At 32.2% G+C, this 24,128-nt stretch overlaps 1 protein-coding gene across 1 annotated transcript in view; it reads left to right on the top strand.

The window, feature by feature from the left end:
* LOC143236343 (hepatocyte growth factor receptor-like) overlaps window positions 1-24,128 on the top strand; it is an 81,249-nt gene that overhangs the window by 40,523 nt on the left and 16,598 nt on the right. Inside the window, exons 9-19 of the mRNA XM_076474617.1 lie at window positions 1,285-1,421; window positions 2,162-2,383; window positions 2,941-3,052; window positions 6,876-7,142; window positions 7,846-8,004; window positions 10,531-10,771; window positions 11,108-11,245; window positions 12,112-12,201; window positions 14,700-14,884; window positions 16,508-16,617; window positions 17,656-17,818. Coding sequence (XP_076330732.1) covers window positions 1,285-1,421; window positions 2,162-2,383; window positions 2,941-3,052; window positions 6,876-7,142; window positions 7,846-8,004; window positions 10,531-10,771; window positions 11,108-11,245; window positions 12,112-12,201; window positions 14,700-14,884; window positions 16,508-16,617; window positions 17,656-17,818 — 1,824 coding nt within the window. The remainder of the gene's footprint in view (window positions 1-1,284; window positions 1,422-2,161; window positions 2,384-2,940; window positions 3,053-6,875; window positions 7,143-7,845; window positions 8,005-10,530; window positions 10,772-11,107; window positions 11,246-12,111; window positions 12,202-14,699; window positions 14,885-16,507; window positions 16,618-17,655; window positions 17,819-24,128) is intronic.

Raw genomic sequence — 24,128 nt, 5'->3', positions numbered from 1 at the left:
TATAATTTCTTTTTTTTTTAAGGAGAAACCATTTCCAAGCTTGTTATAATTTCTTTTTTTTAAGGAGAAACCATTTCCAAGCTTGTTATAATTTCTTTTTTTGAAGGAGATACCATTTCCAAGTTTGTTATAATTTCTCTTTTTAAGGAGAAACCATTTCCAAGCTTGTTATAATTTATATTTTTTAAGGAGAAACCATTTCAAAGCTTGTCATAATTTTTTTAAGGAGAAACCATTTCCAAGTTTGTTATAATTTCTTTTCTAAATTCTTTAAAATTCAAGCACTATGTTTCCCAAGAATAATGTCTTGCTTGCTACGTTGCAATGAAAAAAGGTTTCTGGCTTCTAAGTGTCAAAAGCTGTTTATAAAACAATGCTAAAGGTACTAGATATTTAAGATAACATTTTTAAACACGTGTATTGCAGATGGCAGGTTTTTTTTTTGTAAATGTTTCGCAACTTTTTTTTTTTAAGTAGAAGACACACTTGAATTGATAAGCCATAAAGACGTAATTTACTGTATGATTTGTTCCTGTTATTCTCAAGTGCACTGATTGACATTAGAAGTAAGAATAGTAGCTGCAATACCAGGAGGAACTGCAGGAAAAGATATAAAATATTTTCTGGCTGATTTAATTGAAAAAATAAACTAAGCAAAGTACGAAACAAAGTGAGAATGAATTTTTGTTTATGACGAAAAATCAGTCAAAGTGTTTGTTTGTTTTTGTTTTTTTGGAATTTCGCACAAAGCTACTCGAGGGCTATCTGTGCTAGCCGTCCCTAATTTAGCAGTGTAAGACTAGAGGGAAGGCAGCTAGTCATCACCACCCACCGCCAACTTTTGGGCTACTCTTTTACCAACGAAAAGTGAGATTGACCGTCACATTAATACGCCCCCACGGCTGGGAGGGCGAGCATGTTTAGCGCGACGCGGCCGCGAACCCGCGGATTACGAGTCGCGCGCCTTACGCGCTTGGCCATGCCGGGCCCAGTCAAAGTGAAGAGTGCATTAAAACAAGACAGTAATGCTTTATAAATTAGAGAGATAGTTCATATCTCTATAAATGCTGAGGAGGAAAATGGATAAAATCTGCAAAACAAAATAATATTTACTTAGTGGAAACATTATAGAAAGAACAGAGTAAATAAATGTGTCTAGACGTAATGGAAACTAAGTAACAAGTAACCGTACGTATCGTTAGGCCTACTATAAATACATATATGTTTGCTGAAGTAGTAGTATTGAGTTTATACGGTCCTGTACATTCACTAATATTTCTTTAGATTCCTGTTGTTTTCGGAGTCTATCCTTCTCAAGGGCCTTTATCGGGTGGAACTAAAGTGATAATGTATGGGAAGAATTTGGACATCGGATTAAAGAGAAAAATTAGAGTGGGTCCCATTACATGCAAGGAGATTAGGTAAGAATGACGAAAGCTAAACTATGTTTTGCAATATTATGAATTTATTTTACTTCTTTGTCTTAATATGAAAGTGCAAGAAAGCCAAAAGGATTAAAATACTAATAATTTCTTTTCTATTTCGTTAGCCCAAGATACTGAAAATTAATCAGTCATAATGGAAACTTGAGAGATGTTGTTGACAGGTTTATCAAACAAACAAATTTCCAAGCTTTTTACACTCAGAAGCCACTTTACTAGGTACACCTATCTACTACCGAGTACCACCACGTCTGGCATCAACAATCATTTCACGGTAAAAGTCATTTAGATCACGCATCTTCCACATTCTAACGTTTGGTCGAACAACAACTGAACCTCTTGACCATATCTGTATGCTTTATATATTGAGTTGCAACCACATGATTCGCTGTTTAGCTATTTGCGTTAAAGAGCAGGTGTATCTAATAAAGTGACCACTGAGTATATGTTATAATAATGCATCATTTTTATATAATGAGAAACAGGGCGAGAGTGAGTGGAGATATTTTTATTTTCACTGGTTTCTTTTAACAGTTTATTTTAAATTTGTATAAAATATATGATTATGCTTAAAGTACTATGACATACAATGGTCTCGGATCACGTATAAACCTCAAGCAGAAGAGTTGGCCATCTAGCTTCTGGTAGGTCTTATCCAGACCTACGTGTTTGTTCTTTAGAAGAATGCACTACGAAGTTAGAATTATTTTCTTTCGTAGAACGACGAACAACGAGATTGAATTTTATACTGGAAACTCTAAAAACGTTTCTACCGAAAACAAACCTTGGTATGTGACATTGGAGATAGATGACGTTCTGGTACTCGAATATGGGGAGAATACAAATGGAAGCCACAATGACTTGAAGCAGATAAGCAAGTTCTTCTTGTACATGGGAGACCCAGAAATTCACTCAATTACTCCTAAAGTTACTACTGAGAGGTATGGAGAAGGAAAATACTGACAAATTATTCTAGTTTTGTAGTATGTGTGTATAAAAATTATATTTGCATCTGTTCCACGCTTAACTTCTAAAAAGTTTGTATTTAGTAGTATTTTGGGTAAAAAAAATGCTTAGTTTTTTTCATTGAATATTATCTGACATTTTAAATAAATTAATGTATTTCTTGCCTTTATTCAATATAAAGTAACCCAAAGAAGCTAAGATTCTAATAATTACTCTAGGTGAATGTTTCTGTTATATTTTAAACCGTAATTTTAATACATGTAAATAAAAGTACATAAGATGAAGTAGTTCTTTATACAGAAAATGTGGAAAAATGTAAATGCTTTAAGGAGGACTAGTTTTAAAGTTTATTATTGTTATTAATGTTTTATCTTTCGACTTATCAGCTGAGTACATTGACTGGGAGTTCCTAATGTTTGATAAAAGCATATTCAATCGGGCCTGACATGAAAAGATTATAAATGGCGCACGCAAATGAAACTTGTTTTTGTACAGTTATTTTGTATGCTTATTTCGTTTTATTTATTTCCAGTGGAGGTACTACACTTATTATAAGAGGGAAAAACTTCCACAGCATAGCTCATCCAAAGATCATCATCAGGATAACATCATCAGTAACTGGACATTTAAAGGAATTACAACAGGTGCGTCTCTGTTCCAGTTATAGACCAAACTTGTGTTGTAGTTTTCTTGATAATATTCGCGAATTATTAAAAGTGAAAAACATCTGCACGAACTGTCAGGATTCATGGATTTTAAATTCAATATAATGAACAATTTTTCTATCATAACACTTGTTGAGGTGCAGAAGGTATCTAATGTTATAAAGTTACGAACCGACTCAAAGCTGTGAAACGATTTTAGACATTGAAAAGAAGTAAACAAAATACAGATAAATTATTCGAGCGTTAATTCTTAATGCATGAGAATTGAAAATGTATGTAGAGATTAAATTAATTGTTACCTGAGATATTTTTCCTCACCTAAGCCGTATTCTTGATACGTGAAATCGTTAACATGTTTGTCTTGTGTTTATGTGCAATCTTTTTGCTTCAAAGACGAAATCGTACAAGTGGAATTAATGATTCAATTAGTTAAAAGAAGATTAATTATTTAAAAAGAAAACTGAGGTAATAACATTAAGTTTTTCTTTGCGAGCCTTTCGACACAAATTAATGTCATATCATGTGCTAAAGTTATTGAACGTACGTGTTTGTAACACGATTTCACTTGTTACTAGAAGCAGCGTTCCTTGTTTACCATAGAATTTTACAAAGGGGCCCTGTGTGTTTTTAACAGACCTTTTAAAGCTAGTTATACATTAAATTGGAGTTTCCTATGTATTTTACTAGAAGGTGAGTGATCTTACAAAGTTTGGTCATTTCTTTACACGGAATGGTGTGATAGGTAAAAATATAAGATTACCTAATATAATGCAATATATGGGGCTCACTGGTAGTGATAGAATGAAAACAAAATTGAAAATATTAGGGTTGACTGTGACGCACTTTCTCTATTCGGTTAAGTAAAATGGAGGTATGGTCAAACGAAGCAAAATTATCTCATCCGGAAACATTGTCTACAATAATAAAGATGGGGACTCATGGCGTTTATGTACACAGTTCCTCTAAATCAGACGTTTTCATTTTTTGTTACATGATTGATTAACCGCGTTATATGTTACTGTCCGTTATCATTTTGTAGTTGTGATGTATGAAACATTTCTTACACACACCTAACCAGAGGTTCGAATGATAATGATAACAGAGAACATACAAGAACAAGTAATATTTCTTGATGGTATTCCCGAGTTGCTATTAAATGAAATTAATCGCAGACAGTAACGCCATCTACGAACTCCGATGGTTTATCAAAACTAAAAGAGAAAAAGAGATTCTTTGTCTGCCGCGAACGCTAAGCAAAAGTTAAAACGAAACAATAAATGTCTTCCAATTTTCAGTCCACAAAGGCGCTATCACATAAGAAGGTTCAGTCTTAATTTTTACATTTAAATACGCACGCGCCTTATTTGAAGCCTCACGCGTGATTCATGAATGTGGTAACAAATGACAAATGATTCATTTATTAATGTGATCGTTCTTTAGCGGTAGACTATTTACAATCAGCCTATGAAGAAAAATTCAATTTCCTTCTGACCCAGAGCTTCTCATGGCCTGGTGATCAGTGCAATCTGTGGGTCGTATAATCGAAACTCGTTGCCGAACATGTTCGCCCTTGAAACTAGCAAACTTTGGGAAGTTTGAAGGGGAATACCTTTTTCTTATATGAGTAAATATTTCAGTCTCAAATGGTGGCACTCTTGAGGGGGAGATGTGTGTACACATGCTCGTGAAGGAGTTGAAGTCGTTGTGTATACTATCTACAAATCACTTTTATGGGAAAAGTTGTGATTATAAGGATGTAGTAAACATACATTCGGGTTTTGTGTCTACAATGGCTAACTATGATAGTATCGTGACAAGGAGCTCTGGTTAGAAAGATGTCCAGATTCTTGTAAACTTTTGTTTTTCACTATGCGCTTTGATTATATCTTCAGTGTGTTTGAAAAATTTGAACATGTTATGTTTTATGTTAACTACTTCAATGTCTTATTTGTAATTGAGTAAAAATAATGAGTTGTTATCGATTTTAAGTGGCGTATGTGTGGGTGCTACATTTTTATAATTCTCGTTCGTCATAAACTTCATTTTGATTACCTACCTGATGGCTTTTCAGTAAGCGTGAGGGTTTATGATGTTAAATTCGGGCACGACAGACGGCAATTGGCACAGTGAAGATAGCCCATTATGCAGTTTTGTAACTTAAAACATATTGTATGTTGTTCTGCAATTGTGTTTTTCTGTTGATAGTTTGCAATAAACCGTAATGTGGTATGTTGTGCTCATCAGATGGCCAGAATTTATTTATTCGAATAAAATATTGACAAAATATTAATAAATATAAAAGACCTATCTAAAACCACCTTTTTTGTAGTTTGTTCAATAAAATCGTTGCTAATAGTTTAATAATTGCTTATGTCCCTACAGAATTGGCTTATAGTCTACAAAAATGGAAGTTCATATTCCTCTATTATTTTCAGGTGCAATGTTTGTCATACAAATAAGAATACCTATCTTAAATATCAGAATGAAAGGAACAAATATATCCAGTTAAACTACATTACTGACTATTTTTATCAGTTTGTTTATCGTTAACTTCATTAAGCACAAAGCTTCACAATGTATCTCAGGACGGCTGGTATGGCTATTAACACTTTTACCAAAACGAAGCAAAGAACAAAGTTTCAACATTCTTAAGTCATTTTCAGGTTAAAATTGTTTACTTCAAGTGGGTTTCTCGTCATTACAAAAGCTACACAATGGTGTATCTGTGATGTACACATCTTGTGTATCGAAAACAAGTTTTTAACGTTACAGTCTCTTAGACATAACCGCTGAATCACTGAGTAGTGACTCTGACTGAATTGAAACAAAGAAACCGAATAAAGTCAAAGTACAAAATAATTATTGTCTCTTTGAAAACAACCAAAAAAGACAAGTCCACGTAGATACAAGACAGAAGTGAACGTTGAATGGCGAGAGCTGTGAGCCAGATACAGATAATTAAGTCTCAAATATAATAGAGGGAATGATGACAATATAGGAAAACAATAGTGTTATCTCTCTTAGAGCGCATGCACCACTAACATCAATTGTCGTTCCACAAACATCTAAGAGAAAGAACTCATCCTCTAGGTGTCTCTAAAATCGCTACGCATTACACTGCATACTCTTATGGCAATCGTTTTATGAAGTAGTTCAAGCATATATCATACTAAGTTTCCTTATCTAAAACCAGTACGCGCGTGTGTAAGAATTTAAAAGAATTATGGTGAAATGCTTAACACATGAAATTAAAAGGAAAAGAAAGATTTAGTATGTGTCACATATCAAATTACTTATTCCCTTACTGGACTACGTGGAAAAGCGAGGACGGAAAACAAACTGTATGTATAAGACTGTTTAAGGTTTTTAAAACCAACAGTTGGAGTTAATGATTATTTTCGTTTTAAGTCCAATATTTTAGGATTTTAGATCTCTGTAATTATGCACGCAATAGACTGGATCGACAATCTAATGCAATTGTAGTGTGTGTCACAGAAACATTCCTATCCGTGAAATAAAGATAGTTTTCAATTATATATAATATTTCACGTCTCACGATGTGACGTCAAGGGAATTTTATTTTATTAAAAGCACATTTTAGAAAATGACTTTTGGATTTAAAAGTAACTCGAAACTCCGAAGTAAATTAGTTATTCCGTTTTTCAGCGGTGAGTTTCGAATGATAAAAAAACACTTAGCTTATTTTTTTAAGATTCAGCATCCTTTTCTCACTATCGTGCATTTTTATGTTCTGGTTAAAAATAAAATAGGGTTTGAAAATGTATTTTCTCCTTTATTGAAGGATTGCACAGTTCACCAGGAAGGTGAAATGATGCTATGCGAAACTCCCAGTATTTCTAATTCATCAGTTGATGCACCTACTGTTTCTGTACCAGTCCGAACTCATATGGCATTCCTGATGGACGGTGTTGAAGAATTCAGGAACTTTCCTAAACATTATCCAAAACTGTCACAATTACTGTACTATCCAGATCCCGAGTACTTCCCATTTGATGGTACAAAAAATGTGCAAAATATTCCTGTCGATGAAGAACAACTCACTCTCGAGGTAAGCGCTTCGTTTTTTCATAATTTTAGACCCAGCATGGCCAGGTGGGTTGAAGCGTTCGACTCGTAATCTGAGGGTCGCGGGTTCGAATCCCCGTCGCACTAAACATGTTTGCCCTTTAAACCGTGGGGGCATTATAATGTGACGATAAATCCCACTATTCATTGGTAAAAGAGTAGCCCAAGAGTTGGCGGTGGGTGTTGATGACTAGCTACGTTTTCGTGTAGCTTTGCGCGAAATTTCAAAAACAAACAAACAAACGTCAAAAGCTAGCGAAACAGTACCATAAAGCATAATAATCCTGATAAAGAAATCAGGTTCGACAGTAGTGATTTTTATCACGAATATTTGACCTGTGTATTTTTATTTGTAATTTAAAATTTCTTTTTAATTTGATTGAACAATGTTTTGTGTTGAGTGACTAGCGTACAACTCGTAAAAAGTGTCAGGGCAAATATTACCCCATTGTATATCTTAACCTCACATTTCATAGCTAACTGAAATAAATGAATTTTACGAAATCAACCTTGACCAACAAAAAGAAAGAAAAGTCAAGGCAGTAAAATGTCGTTAAATTCTGAATATAAAAGGTTTTTGAGTCATTGTTATTTATTCCACCAAATAGTGTAGAAAAATGTATCGCACCCTGATGATTTTTCTTATTTTTTTTTCCACTAATATGTACTATTATTCTTTATTTCAGGGTAAAAATCTGAATTTAGCACACGGACCTAAAGATGTGATTGTCATTGTTGGAGAAAATATCACCTGCAATGTAACTCGTGTTACAAAAGAAATGCTTTGGTGTACTTTGCCTGCTCGTGACAGAAATTGGATTTCAAAAAAACTCCAGAAAGTGGAGGTAGCATTAGAAAGTTAAATTTTACTATGGATTATGGTTTGCCAATAAAAAAGTAATTTTCATGTAATAAATTAGCACTCATACAAATCCATACATAAAATTTTATCTTTACTTTAAATATAATTGTTTTCGTAAAAACAATTTTTAATTTAAAATGATGAAAACAGCCATGAGAGCTTTTAATCGATGAATATAAAATGAAATTTTACTCCTCTATTTAGTTGGTATTGTTAAGATGTGTTTGTTGTTGAGCGGTTCCTTTCTGACCGTCTAGTAAAATAATATAGAGTACGGTCCACTTAATAATAATGAAAGCATCTTTTTTATTTTACTACAGGTTCTACTACAGGTTTTATTTTATGCAAATAATTATTTTTATAGGTCTAATAATTAACACATTGTTCACAGAGCGTTAGAAATGACTTAATATTTTTACTTAGTTGCTAATTGTTTTGTAGGTACATTACTTTTCGTACCTCAGTCACTGTTGGTCCGGCATAGCCACGTGGTTAAGGCATTCGACTCGTAATCTGAGGGTCGAGGGTTTGAATCCCTGTCACACCAAACATGCTCGCCATTTTCAGCCGGGGGGGGGCGTTATAATGTTACGGTCAACTCCACTATTCGTTGGTAAAAGGATAGCTCAAGATTTGGCGATGGGTGGTGATGACTAGCTGCCTTCTAAATTAGGGACAGCGAGCGCAGATATCCCTCTAGTAGCTTTTCGCGAAATTCAAAACAAACAAACGACACTGTTACTGTGTCGCAAACACAACAAGATTTACAAAACTAAAGTAGTGTTTTATAGTAATTTACACAAGTTACAGATTTTTTGCTAGTTTACTTATTACTAAATAATCCATTTAGTATAACGTAACTCGCATTTTATGCTGCTCTAACAGCTTGCAGAAAATTTTCAACGTTAAACAAAATGATCATGATATGAAGTGAAACTTCCGTTTGGCCAAACGAAGATACAAAAAATTTCTAGACATATCAGGATTAAAAACATAGTCTACAACAGTATGAATTGGATTAATTGTCTTGTTTTGAGCTCAAAGCTATAAGAATGGCTTTCAGTACTGTACAAATCGCGGGAACTGAACCTTCATTTTTACATTTATAAGTTTTGAAGCTCATTGCAGAGCGTGGGCCCGGCATGGCCAAACGTGTTAAGGCGTGCGACTCGTAATCTGAAGATCGCGTGTTCGCATCCCCGTTGCGCCAAACATGCTCGCCCTTTCAGCCTTGGGGGCGTTATAATGTTACGATCAATCCCACTATTCGTTGGTAAAAGAGTAGCCCAAGAGTTGGCGGTGGGTGGTGGGTAGTGATCTTACACTACCAAATTAGGTACAGCTTGCACAAATAGCCCTCTTGTAGCTTTGTGCGAAATTAAAAAACAAACAAACAATCGTTGCAGAGCGACATGAAAGAATAAAATAACCATTTTTTGATTGCGTTGTTACATGTAGCGGTAAATCTGTAGATTTGTGACACTGAAATTCGGTTTCGATATCCCTGGCGGCTCAGTATATTGGTAGCACATTGTGCAGCTTTGTATTTGAGTACTAAGAAACAAATGAATAATCACAAGTATATTGACTGAGAGAACAAGAAAAAAGCCAAGAACGATGTACGATTCTCAATTTCATATCTTGTACCTATTTATGCACAACAAATATTAAAATAAGTGAACACTTGTTAGAATTTACTTATGCTTTTTTGTGCAAAATCCCCGAAACAGGGCTCTGGTTATTGCATAGTAGAGGAACAGAACATCACGCAAAAAATTTTACTTAGAGTAATAAATATTATGAGTTTTTTTCCCGTTAAATCTCTAGATTGTTACGAATATAATTTCTTTTAAATTCGTAATTACAGTAAATCAAATACCGCCATGTACTTGTTACCATTCTGTTGGTTTTATTTAACTGTATTACACTTAGTATTTTAAGGATGGACCAGGTCTTAGTTTGAAAACCATCATTGTGACTTTAATTATATTATAACCAAAAGAGTTGTTTTTTCTTTGTTTAATTTAAACAGCTTAACACCATCAATATTAAACATGTTTTTTATGTACTATCTTTGTCTGATGTTTTCACTTGAAATCATCTGTCTTGAACAATACTGTTGTTTGAATGAATAATGAAAAAATACCATTATTACGTAGCTGTAATGCTAGATTGAAAGTAATCTACGTGAATATACTAGCAATGTCTGTTGTCTCTCAGTATTACTACTTCGCAGGGTGTGGATGAATTTTCATTAAATGTGGTATGGAAGTTCACTGGGTCCATATAGGAATACATGCAAATTTACGGTTTCACATTTTAGGTTTTGCGATTATTTACTGGAAATTTCTACAACTATATATAAAAGAAGCAACTTTTCATGTACTAAGATAACCTTTCATTAATCACGAACTTACATAACTACCGTTCTGGGGACGGGTACTCCAGCTTGTAGTCAGTACAGTGCTTAGTGTATATGCTTAAAATAGGTTTTATTATTTATCATCAGGTGCAAGCAGGGAAGTTACATTTTGACATCGGATATGTTAAACATGTCGATCGTCAACCCGATGATAGGGGCACCATTATTGCTGCTGCAGTAATACCAATATTACTCGTTTGTCTTCTCCTTGTAATCCTGACAAGTATTTTTCGCCGGCGTCGCCAGATGGCTAAACAAACTGGCAACTACACAGCGACCTATACAGCTGATCCACAACAGGAACAAAATACAGCTCTGGCTCTAAACGGTACTTAAAACAACGTTTTCTACCTAAGTTGGAAATAAGCAATCGAAATTCATTTCAAGAGTAGTTTATTACGCACAGATAAATAAAACTTCGAGTTTCAATATGTGTAGTATTAATAGAGATATTTTGTAAGTTACTTGTTTGAATGGCCTCATGAACTTTTCTAAACTTTTATTGTTCTGATTCACACTGAAATAATGGAAAATAAAATGATTTAGACGTGTAAACGTTTTCTTTTATGTAACGTATGTCACAGAATAAATTATAATTATAGTAATACGCGTTGTATCAATACATTTACCTCTTTTTTTTTCAAACATTAAAATACTTTCGCAGACTATACAGTTGAACCTCGAAGAGCAGCAACAGAAGACACCGTGTACCAGATTGACGATGATACATTACATCTCCTTGTAATAGAGAAAATATTTGTCGACAGAAAGTATCTTAGTCTAGGCGAAGTAATCGGACAAGGTGAGCGTAGCATTCAGTTGAATAGTTAACTTCATAGTGTCGTAGATGTTTTATGTGTACTTAATTTCTTATAGAATTTCTACATTTTATTATCCTGTTAAACTTTTAAGAGCTGCTAATGATTTGGTGTTTTTATTAATAAGACTTGTGTGCAATAGACTCAGTAATTTATTAAACAAGTGTATAATTTATTCATAAGTAATACAGCAGAAGGATAAAGTGTCACAAGCGTCCATCAACAGACAAGAAAGTCATATACAACCTAACGTAGTGGCTGAAGATCGTTATAAATATTTTGTGCAAGTATTTCTCGAGATGATGAAAGATTTATAACAATTTACTGGATTGTATCACAGAACGGCTGGTATGTGTATTAACCCTTTTACTGATAAGCAGAGAACAACGTTTAAACCTTCCTTGGTCATCTCTTTGTTATCCTGAAGATGACCTAGGAAGGTCGAAACGTTGTTCTCTTATCAATAAAATGTTAATACCCATACCAGCCGTTCTATATACATTTTATTTCAAGTGGGTTTCTCGTCATCGAGAATGTGCTTAATTATGTTACTTTGTTTCAGTCTGAGACGCCTTGGTGTTTCACTCCGATTTAAACCAACTAACTCGAACTTTCTAAATTCATATTTCACCAAGAATCAGCTCGCTATAGATATCTGCCATGATCTTTGCCATATTTAATAGTTTCTAACTCGAAGATCCACACAATTGAGAAGAGCCGAGAGTTCAAAGCTCGCCATGCCATGTTTTTCGTTTCTTTAGAACACTGGTTCTGTTTTCAATTATTACATCTTTGTTGTTATCACTGTGACTCCTTATAGATAAAATGAACATTTTTACTTCCTTATCAGGTCATTTTGGTAAAGTATATAAGGGTGTTTTGGAAGATTCTAATGATGCAAATGAGAAAAATGATGTTGCAGTGAAGACCTTACACAATAGTAAGTGCACAATAGTTTTACCCGTAACGTTTCATAGTAACTAACTGTAAATAAAACTACTCCAGTTAACAGCGAAGTATCACAATGCTTGGTATTCGTTACAGTTAAATGGAGAGGGTTGTAACAAATAAAAATTATATACCATTGTTTTCACATTTCTTTATTGCTGGATTTTTAAAAGTTTTCTAGATGCAACTTAATTTGTGTAGTGAGTGCGATTTCCTGTTTTGTTTCTTTAAAGTCTAATCTGTATTTGATAAAAAAAAAAGGATGTTTATCTAAGTTCTAGGGTGAGTGAGCTCCGCGTCAAATCAAATATTAAGGTTTTTGAATTTATATATATGACTATATACACAAACCTATATATATACACATTATCTATACTGAAATTCATAAAATACTAAAGCTACTTATTGTGTTTTTTACATTTCTATTAAGTAACTATTTTTCAATCTAATAAGCAGCAAACATTCTTCTTGTTACTCTTACTAAACTTAAATCACATGTTATGTGTTTCCTCAATTTAGGTACAGCAAAAGAAATACTCATATAAAAGTTCTACAATGTTAGGCCTGAAAAATATGCTCTTTGTTTGTTTTTCAGCATATAGTGAATACATTACAATTTGCACAGTAAGAACAGAAAATTCCAAATGTAGTTAGCTAACTGATAAGTCTAGAATGTTTTTCCCAAGATAATGATCACATGTTATGAAACTACAGAGAACTGGAATCATTAGTTATGGACGACATGAAAGCTACATTATCTTGTTGTTTACTAATTTTGTAGAATAATCTTCACTTGATAGGGTGTAAACGTAAAAATCCAAACAAGAATTCAAATTAAGTGTTAAAATCTTTAACCATATCTTGTACTTCTCTCAGTTCAGTTATTTTTTTTTCTCCACAAAGGTTTATAACAAACAACTTTCGCACTTCATACAGGCGTCGCTAGTTACGTAAAAGATTTGAGGCTCAAGCCCATATGCGCGGAAATTTTGAAGCATATCAGTGTGATATAAACCATGCATATTTGGTCTAATTTTTAAAACACGAACTGAGAATTCTGAGCACTGTTAAATAGAACTGGGACACTGGTCCCAGGTGCCAGCACCTAACGACAACTCTGCTACTTTACAAAATTAACAGACTGGTAAGAAATTTAATAGGATTTATTTTTTTAGGAACTGTTAAGTGATGGATTTTAAGCTTCAATAACTTAACTCTTAAAGCAATTCCTGAAAGTGTTAAATGAATAAATAAATTAATGGGTACTCTTTAAGACATCATTATTTTAATGTTACCTCAGATGACACCATTACAATATTAAATGGAAAGATCAATTAATTGGTGCTCTTTAAGACCACATTATTTTAATGTTATATCAGATGACACCATCACAGTATTAAATGGAGAGATTAATTAATGGGTATTCTTTAAGACATCATTATTTTCATGTTATTTCAGATGATACCATTACAGTATTAAACACAGAGATTAATTAATGGGTGCTTTTAAAGGTTATATTAGATGATGGACATTACACATAAATTTAAACAACACTGTTAAATTTTAGAGTCATCAACAAAACTCATTGATATTTCTACGAGGGTAACACTTATTACAAAAATATCTACCACATCATATAAAAAAACATTTTCTTCTCAAGCGGTATTAATATTGCACTGTTTTAGCTTTCTTTAGTTTAGCGACTTTCTACAATAGATTACTTACTGAAAGGTTTGTATAAGACACACGTATCCCTTCAGAGTGCTTTAGTTGAACGACAAAATTAATCAGGACAGAAACTTATTGTTTGATACTTTCATTCAGGAGTGCTCCTTCAGTGGTACAACGGTATGCCTGCAGATTCACAACGTTAAAATCCGGGTTTTGATACCCGTGGTAGGCAGAGTACAGATACCCCATGGTGTAGCTTTGTGCTTAACTTGAAAGAAACAAACTTCATTCAGGGTGAGGCCCGACATGGCGAGGTGGGTTAAGGCGTTCGACTCGTTATCTGAGGGTCGCGGGTTCGAATTCGGTCGCACCAAACATGCTCGCTCTCCCAGCCGTGGGAGCGTTATAATATGACGGTTAATCTCACTATTCTTTGGTAAAAGAGTAGCCCAAGAGTTGGCAGTGGGTGGTGATGACTAGCTGCCTTCCCTCTAGCCTTACACTGCTAAATTAGGGACGGTTAGCACAAATAGCCCTCGAGTAGCTTTGTGCGAAATTCAAAACAAACAATCATTCAGGAGTACACTTATGTTATTAGACGGATAGCGGAACAAGAGAGAAAAAAATCAAAAAGTAGCAATTTTATAGGAATGTTTTAAAATGCTACCAAATTTTTACCAAATAAAGAAGTTACTTATTTGGTTATATATATGGTTGAGTGTGAAAAAGATGGAAAACAACAACAACATAATACGAACTGTGGTGTGTATTGTATTTATTTAGTCTGTACGAACTATTTTCTTTTTATAATATTAATAGATACAAGAAGCGAAGACCAAGACAAGGATGCTTTCCTCCAAGAAGGACTAATGATGAAGGATTTTCAACACCTCAACGTTCTTACTTTGATCGGAGTAGCATTTGATGTCAACGGTGAACCAATGGTTATTATACCTTATATGAAACATGGCGATTTGCTGTCCTACATACGTGACGAAAATAACGTAAGTAGAAAGTTAGATATTGAAAACGGATAAAATCTGTTAGAGATAAAAAAATAAAAATACAATGTAAACAGAATGAAACATGTTGTTTGCTGCTATCAACATTTGAAACGTCTTCAGCAATTATTGTGTATTCTGATTTGGTTTGAGATGTCTCTGAATTAAGCAAAAGCTGTGTAGAACTTGTTTGTTCATAGTGCGGGCGTGTGTGTGTGTGTGATAGTGTTTTACTTCACAAACGTCCTTAGCAAATTTGAAATACAGCAAGTTAACACTTGCATATATACAAATTAGGCTGCTGACTTGAGGAGTGGGTGTGTGTTTCGTAGTAATTAGCATTAACATCGTTACATGTCACTTCGATTTTTAATATCGGTAATTGCAGGGTAAGATTTATATTTTTTTTTGGTATTTGACATTAAAAAAAAATTCTTTCACTCAAAACATTTTAATAGTACCGATTATTCTTTACTTGTTTCGTTATTTTAGAATTTTCGCTCAAAGCTTTACAAGTGCATTTGCATAATGCCGTCTCTAAATTTGAACATTTGAAACAATAAACATCCCCTGTCTGTTTGACTGCTCTTGTTTGACCTAAAGGTTGGATTTGGTCGTTAGTGTTATAACAGATTTACAATCCGAGCACTCTAACCATTAGTTCACGCTTAGCCCATTATTTTGTGTCAACAAAAGACAAACCATTTAATAGTTTAACTTTAATGATAGTGATCAAAGAAAGGATAACAACTTGAAAAATTACTCAACATTCAAGAAGTTACATCGACGAAATGGATTGTAAGAAATATACACATCAAAAAGTCATTAAAGTCTAAATTCAACGTTCTAAAGTTAGTGCTTAACATAAAACCGGCCCGGCATGGCCAGGTAATTAAGGTACTCGACTCGTAATCCAAGGGTCGCGTGCTCGAATCCACGTCACACCAAACGTGCTCGCCTATCAGCCCTGGGTGCGTTATAATGTGACGGTCAATTCCACTATTCGTTGATAAAAGAGTAGTCCAATCATTGGCGGTGGGTGGTAATGACTAGTTGCCTTCCTCTAGTCTTACACTGCTAAATTAGGGATTGCTAGCGCAGATAGCCCTCGTGTAGCTTTGCGCGAAATTCAATAACAAACAAACATAAAACATTACTTTTAGCACTTAATATACAGATATTTGTGTTTTATTAACCTCACACTTTATACACATATTTTTAAAGTACAGCGTTTAGATTCGATTTTTTTTCAATGATAAGGGATACTTCATTGTTATACATAATGTAACTATTAGTTTCGTATAGGTTTTATAATACAGAATTAAGGTTTCGAAGCAGTAAGGATATCATAATTTATTTTAAATGTTCTATAATTTTAGTATAATATCGTTATTGAAAACCATAGCTGGTACCCTCATATATCCAGGTTTTTCATGTGCATTATCTCTCTTTTATTTGCAATAATTTTTAAACTGTATAAACTGTATTGGAGAGGATTATAATCAGTTTATATACTTATGTAGCAAAGTTATGTATCCTGAGGATTCATCAGTGTTAGAGGTCTTAGTTCTCTTCTTTTATAGTTTTATAGAAATGGAATAATATATTCTGTAATTTTTTCATTAGTTCCCAACTGTGAAGGACCTTCTTCAGTATGGAATTCAAATAGCGGATGGAATGAAATATTTGTCTGATCTAAAGTTTGTCCACCGTGATCTTGCTGCACGGAACTGTATGTAAGTATATTGTTGTTGTTTTGTTGTGGTGTTTATGATGGTTTGTGAAATAACTATTTTCTGTGGAATTATTAATGCGAACCCTGTTCGGGTACACCAGAGTGGAATTCTTATCCTTTGGAGCTTTTAAAACATTTGCACTTTGCTGATGTTATTTTGTTTTTGAGGGGTCAACTATATATTTCATACTGATATTTAATGCAAAATGTTTGAAAACCTAAACCATTGGAACTGCATAGGCAGACAAATAAACTTGAAGTAGAATTCACCACACAGATTATTTTTAAGCCTAATTCTTAGTGTCAATAACTTCAAACATTCATAGACACTTTTTCCAATTTAACAAACCTAACTAAAGAATTAGGATTTATACCAAATGAGGCACTTTCTTCGTATTTGGACCGGCATGATTAGGGTGCTCGACTCGTAATCTGAGGGTCTTGGGTTTGAATCTTCGTCACTCCAAACATGCTCGCCCTTTTAGCGGTGGGGGCGTTATAATGCGACAGTCAGTCCAACTAATTTGGATGTAAAATTTACAAGTTTTAATTTGGTAAAAGAATAGTCCGACAGTTGGTGGTGGGTGATGATTTTTACTGCTAAATTAGGGACGGCTAGCGCACATAGCCCTAGTGTAGATTTGCATAAAATTCAAAAACAAACAAACTAACCTTCGTATTTTTATCTTAGCATACCTTTAAATTTAGTACTCTCATTAAGCATAATGATATTGCGTAAATTAAATCAACCTAGCTATCTATTTAGTGAATTTAAGTTCCAAGAATGTCGTATATACAACTCGACAAATTACATGATAGAAAACATTTATACGTGTGTATTGAGCTTCTAACTTTAATGTTCAAATGGTAATTTATTAATAAATAAGAAAATCGAATAATAACTGGACAGAATAATTGATGATTTTGAAGACGAACTATAAACGTTAAGTGGTCGCCAGGATTTCAGTTCAGTTAGTTGAAATGCCGTAATGCCTTTTGATGGTTTAAATAATCATTAATTGAAAATAAACATTTGTAGGTTAGACGAAGACTACACAGTGAAAGTTGCCGACTTTGGCCTGTCACGCGACATTTATGAACGAGATTACTACACCAGTGATAACAAGAAAATGAAGCTTCCTGTCAAGTGGATGGCACCGGAAAGCTTAGAGAAAGGAATATACAACACAAAAACTGATATTGTAAGTTATATTAGTTTTCAATAGAACGTGGGTAATTTCAGTTCAAGAATTTCTTTTTCAAAATATTCGCAAAATATGAAAATTCACGTGAATGAAAATTTGTAACCTATCATTTGTGTGAGTATAGAATTTTAAATCAGATTATTATGAGTAGTAACTAGTTGTACAAGTCAGTTTTTTATTTTTACGAGCTTACGGATACTAAAGATGTATTTCTCTGTGAATACTTCCTACATTTAAGTTAATGAATTAGTATACAACCAATTGATTATGATCGGTACTTAAGAACTATAACGTTTAATTACATTTCGTATTTTATCAAATTCAAAGTAGCCATCATCACGAACTACTATGGAATTTCTTTGTTTGTTAGTGATCTTATGCTATGTCGAATAATTACATCATTAACTAGCATGGAACTTCTCTGTTTGTTAGTGATCCTATGCTATATCAAATAACTACATCATTAACTGACACGAAATTTGTTTGTTAGTAATTTTATGCTATGTCACTCAAATAACCACATCATTAACTAACATGGAATTTCTCTGTTTGTTAGTGATCTTATGCTTTGTCAAATAACTACACCATTAACTAACATGGATCTTCTCTGTTTGTTAGTGATCTTATGTTATATCAAATAACTACATCATTAACTAACATAGAATTTTTGTTTGTTAGTGACCTTATGCTATGCCAAATAACTATATCATTAACTAACATGAAATTTTTGTTTGTTAGTGATCTTATGCTATGCCAAATAATCATTAATTAACATGGAATTTCTCTGTTTGTTAGTGATCTTATGTTATGTCAAATAATTACATCATTAACTAACATGGAACTTCTCTCTTTGTTAGTGATTTTATACTATGTCAAATAACTACATCATTAACTAACATGGAAATTCTCTGTTTGTTAGTGATCTTATGATATGTCAAATAACTACATCATTAACGAACATGGAATTTCTCTGTTTGTTAGTGATTTTATACTATGTCAAATAACTACATCATTAACTAACATGGAAATTCTCTGTTTGTTAGTGATCTTACGATATGTCAAATAACTACATCATTAACTAACATGGAACTTCTCTGTTTGTTAGTGATCTTATGATGTGTCAAATAACTACATCATTAACTAACGTGAAATTTCTTTGTTTGTTAGTGATCTTATGATGTGTCAAATAACTACATCATTAACTAACGTGAAATTTCTTTGTTTGTTAGTGATCTTATGCTATGTTAAATAACAACATTATTAACTAACATGGAATTTCTGTGTTTGTTAGTGATCTTATGCTATGTCAAATAACTACATCATTAACTAACATGGAATTTTTGTTTGTTAGTGATCTTATGCTATGTCAAATAACTACATCATTAACTAAATTGGAATTTGTTTGTTAGTGATCTTATGATATGTCAAATAACTACATCATTAACTAACATGGAATTTCTCTGTTTGTTAGTGATCTTATGCTATGTCAAATAACTACATCATTAACTAACATGGACTTTCTGTGTTTGTTAGTGATTTTATGCTATGTCAAATAATCATTAATTAACATGGAATTTCTCTGTTTGTTAGTGATCTTATGTTATGTCAAATAATTACATCATTAACTAACATGGAACTTCTCTGTTTGTTAGTGATCTTATGCTGTGTGAAATAATTACATCATTAACTAACATGGAACTTCTCTGTTTGTTCGTGATCTTATACTATGTCAAATAACTACATCATTAACTAACATGGAAATTCTCTGTTTGTTAGTGATCTTATGCTATGTCAAATAACTACATCATTAACTAACATGGAATTTTTGTTTGTTAGTGATCTTATGCTATGTCAAGTAACTACATCATTAACTCACATGGAATTTGTTTGTTAGTGATCTTATGCTATGTCAAATAACTACATCATTAACTCACATGGAATTTGTTTGTTAGTGATCTTATGCTATGTCAAATAACTACATCATTAACTAACGTGGAATTTCTTTGTTTCTTAGTGATCTTATGCTATGTCAAATAACTACATCATTAACTAACATGGAATTTCTTTGTTTGTTAGTGATCTCATGCTATATCAAATAACTACATCATTAACTAACATGGAATTTTTTTTGTTAGTGATTTTATGCTATGTCAAATTACTACATCATTAACTCACATGGAATTTGTTTGTTAGTGATCTTATGCTATGTTAAATAATAACATCATTAACTAACGTGGAATTTCTCTGTTTGTTAGTGATGTTATGCTATGTCAAATAACTACATCATTAATTAACATGGAATTTCTGTTTTTGTTAGTGATCTTATGCTATGTAAAATAACTACATCATTAACTAACATGGAATTATTGTTTGTTAGTGATCTTATACTATGTCAAATAACTACATCATTAACTAACATGGAATTTTTGTTTGTTAGTGATCTTATGCTATGTCAAATAACTACATCATTAACTCACATGGAATTTGTTTGTTAGTGATCTTATGCTATGTCAAATAACTACATCATTAACTAATGTGGAATTTCTTTGTTTGTTAGTGATTTTATGCCACGTGAAATAACTACATCATTAACTAACGTGGAATTTCTGTATTTGTTAGCGATGTTATGCTATGTCAAATAACTACATCATTAACTCACATGGAATTTGTTTGTTAGTGATCTTATGCTATGTCAAATAACTACATCATTAACTAATGTGGAATTTCTTTGTTTGTTAGTGATTTTATGCCACGTGAAATAACTACATCATTAACTAACGTGGAATTTCTGTATTTGTTAGCGATGTTATGCTATGTCAAATAACTACATCATTAACTAACATGGAATTGCTGTTTTTGTTAGTGATCTTATGCTGTGTCAAATAACTACATCATTAACTAACATGGAATTTCTCTGTTTGTTTGTGATCTTATGCTATGTCTAATAATTACATCATTAACTAACATGGAAATTTTGTTTGTTAGTGATCTTATGCTATGTCAAATAACTACATCATTAACTCACATGGAATTTGTTTGTTAGTGATCTTATGCTATGTCAAATAACTACATCATTAACTAACGTGGAATTTCTTTGTTTGTTAGTGATCTTATGCTATGTCAAATAACTACATCATTAACTCACATGGAATTTGTTTGTTAGTGATCTTATGCTATGTCAAATAACTACATCATTAACTAACATGGAATTTCTGTGTTTGTTAGTGATCTTATGCTATGTCAAATAACAACATTATTAATTAACATGGAATTTCTCTGTTTGTTAGTGATCTTATGCTATGTCAAATAACTTCATTAATTAACATGGAATTTTTATTTGTTAGTGATCTTATGCTATGTCAAATAACTACATCATTAACTAAATTGAAATTTGTTTGTTAGTGATCTTATGCTATGTCAAATAACTACATTATTAACTAACATGGAATTTCTGTGTTTGTTAGTGATCTTATGCTATGTCAAATAACAACATTATTAACTAACATGGAATTTCTCTGTTTGTTAGTGATCTTATGCTATGTCAAATAACTACATCATTAACTAACGTGAAATTTCTTTGTTTGTTAGTGATCTTATGCTATGTCAAATAACTACATCATTAACTAACATGGAATTTTTTGTTTGTTAGTGATCTTATGTTATATCAAATAACTACATCATTAACTAACATAGAATTTTTTGTTTGTTAGTGAACTTATGCTATGCCAAATAACTATATCATTAACTAACATGAAATTTTTTGTTTGTTAGTGATCTTATGCTATGCCAAATAATCATTAATTAACATGGAATTTCTCTGTTTGTTAGTGATCTTATGTTATGTCAAATAATTACATCATTAACTAACATGGAACTTCTCTGTTTGTTAGTGATCTTATGTTATGTCAAATAATTACATCATTAACTAACATGGAACTTCTCTCTTTGTTAGTGATTTTATACTATGTCAAATAACTACATCATTAACTAACATGGAAATTCTCTGTTTGTTAGTGATCTTATGATATGTCAAATAACTACATCATTAACTAACATGGAACTTCTCTGTTTGTTAGTGATCTTATGCTGTGTCAAATAACTACATCATTAACTAACGTGAAATTTCTTTGTTTGTTAGTGATCTTATGCTATGTTAAATAACAATATCATTAACTAACATGGAATTTTTTGTTTGTTAGTGATCTTATGCTATGTCAAATAACTACATCATTAACTAAATTGAAAGTTGTTTGTTAGTGATCTTATGATATGTCAAATAACTACATCATTAACTAACATGGAATTTCTGTGTTGGTTAGTGATCTTATGCTATGTCAAATAACTACATCATTAACTAACATGGAATTTCTGTGTTGGTTAGTGATCTTATGCTATGTCAAATAACTACATCATTAACTAACATGGAATTTGTTTGCTAGTGATCTTATGCTATGTCAAATAACTACATCATTAACTAACATGGAATTTCTCTGTTTGTTAGTGATCTTATGCTATGTCATATAACTACATCATCAACTAACATGGACTTTCGGTGTTTGTTAGTGATTTTATGCTATGTCAAATAATTACATCATTAACTAACATGGAACTTCTCTGTTTGTTAGTGATCTTATACTATGTCAAATAACTACATCATTAACTAACATGGAATTTCTCTGTTTGTTAGTGATCTTATGCTATGTCATATAACTACATCATCAACTAACATGGACTTTCGGTGTTTGTTAGTGATTTTATGCTATGTCAAATAATTACATCATTAACTAACATGGAACTTCTCTGTTTGTTAGTGATCTTATACTATGTCAAATAACTACATCATTAACTAACATGGAATTTCTCTGTTTGTTAGTGATCTTATGCTATGTCAAATAACTACATCATTAACTCACATGGAATTTGTTTGTTAGTGATCTTATGCTATGTCAAATAACTACATCATTAACTAATGTGGAATTTCTTTGTTTGTTAGTGATTTTATGCCACGTGAAATAACTACATCATTAACTAACGTGGAATTTCTGTATTTGTTAGCGATGTTATGCTATGTCAAATAACTACATCATTAACTAACATGGAATTGCTGTTTTTGTTAGTGATCTTATGCTGTGTCAAATAACTACATCATTAACTAACATGGAATTTCTCTGTTTGTTTGTGATCTTATGCTATGTCTAATAATTACATCATTAACTAACATGGAAATTTTGTTTGTTAGTGATCTTATGCTATGTCAAATAACTACATCATTAACTCACATGGAATTTGTTTGTTAGTGATCTTATGCTATGTCAAATAACTACATCATTAACTAACGTGGAATTTCTTTGTTTGTTAGTGATCTTATGCTATGTCAAATAACTACATCATTAACTCACATGGAATTTGTTTGTTAGTGATCTTATGCTATGTCAAATAACTACATCATTAACTCACATGGAATTTGTTTGTTAGTGATCTTATGCTATGTCAAATAACTACATCATTAACTAACATGGAATTTCTGTGTTTGTTAGTGATCTTATGCTATGTCAAATAACAACATTATTAATTAACATGGAATTTCTCTGTTTGTTAGTGATCTTATGCTATGTCAAATAACTTCATTAATTAACATGGAATTTTTATTTGTTAGTGATCTTATGCTATGTCAAATAACTACATCATTAACTAAATTGAAATTTGTTTGTTAGTGATCTTATGCTATGTCAAATAACTACATTATTAACTAACATGGAATTTCTGTGTTTGTTAGTGATCTTATGCTATGTCAAATAACAACATTATTAACTAACATGGAATTTCTCTGTTTGTTAGTGATCTTATGCTATGTCAAATAACTACATCATTAACTAACGTGAAATTTCTTTGTTTGTTAGTGATCTTATGCTATGTCAAATAACTACATCATTAACTAACATGGAATTTTTGTTTGTTAGTGATCTTATGTTATATCAAATAACTACATCATTAACTAACATAGAATTTTTGTTTGTTAGTGAACTTATGCTATGCCAAATAACTATATCATTAACTAACATGAAATTTTTGTTTGTTAGTGATCTTATGCTATGCCAAATAATCATTAATTAACATGGAATTTCTCTGTTTGTTAGTGATCTTATGTTATGTCAAATAATTACATCATTAACTAACATGGAACTTCTCTTTTGTTAGTGATCTTATGCTGTGTCAAATAATTACATCATTAACTAACATGGAACTTCTCTCTTTGTTAGTGATTTTATACTATGTCAAATAACTACATCATTAACTAACATGGAAA

Source organism: Tachypleus tridentatus, chromosome 13 (assembly GCF_004210375.1).
Source record: "Tachypleus tridentatus isolate NWPU-2018 chromosome 13, ASM421037v1, whole genome shotgun sequence".
NCBI classification, from domain to species: Eukaryota; Metazoa; Arthropoda; class Merostomata; order Xiphosura; family Limulidae; genus Tachypleus; species Tachypleus tridentatus.
Note: the sequence above shows the minus strand (reverse complement) of the source record. Positions and strands in the feature narration are given on the sequence as shown.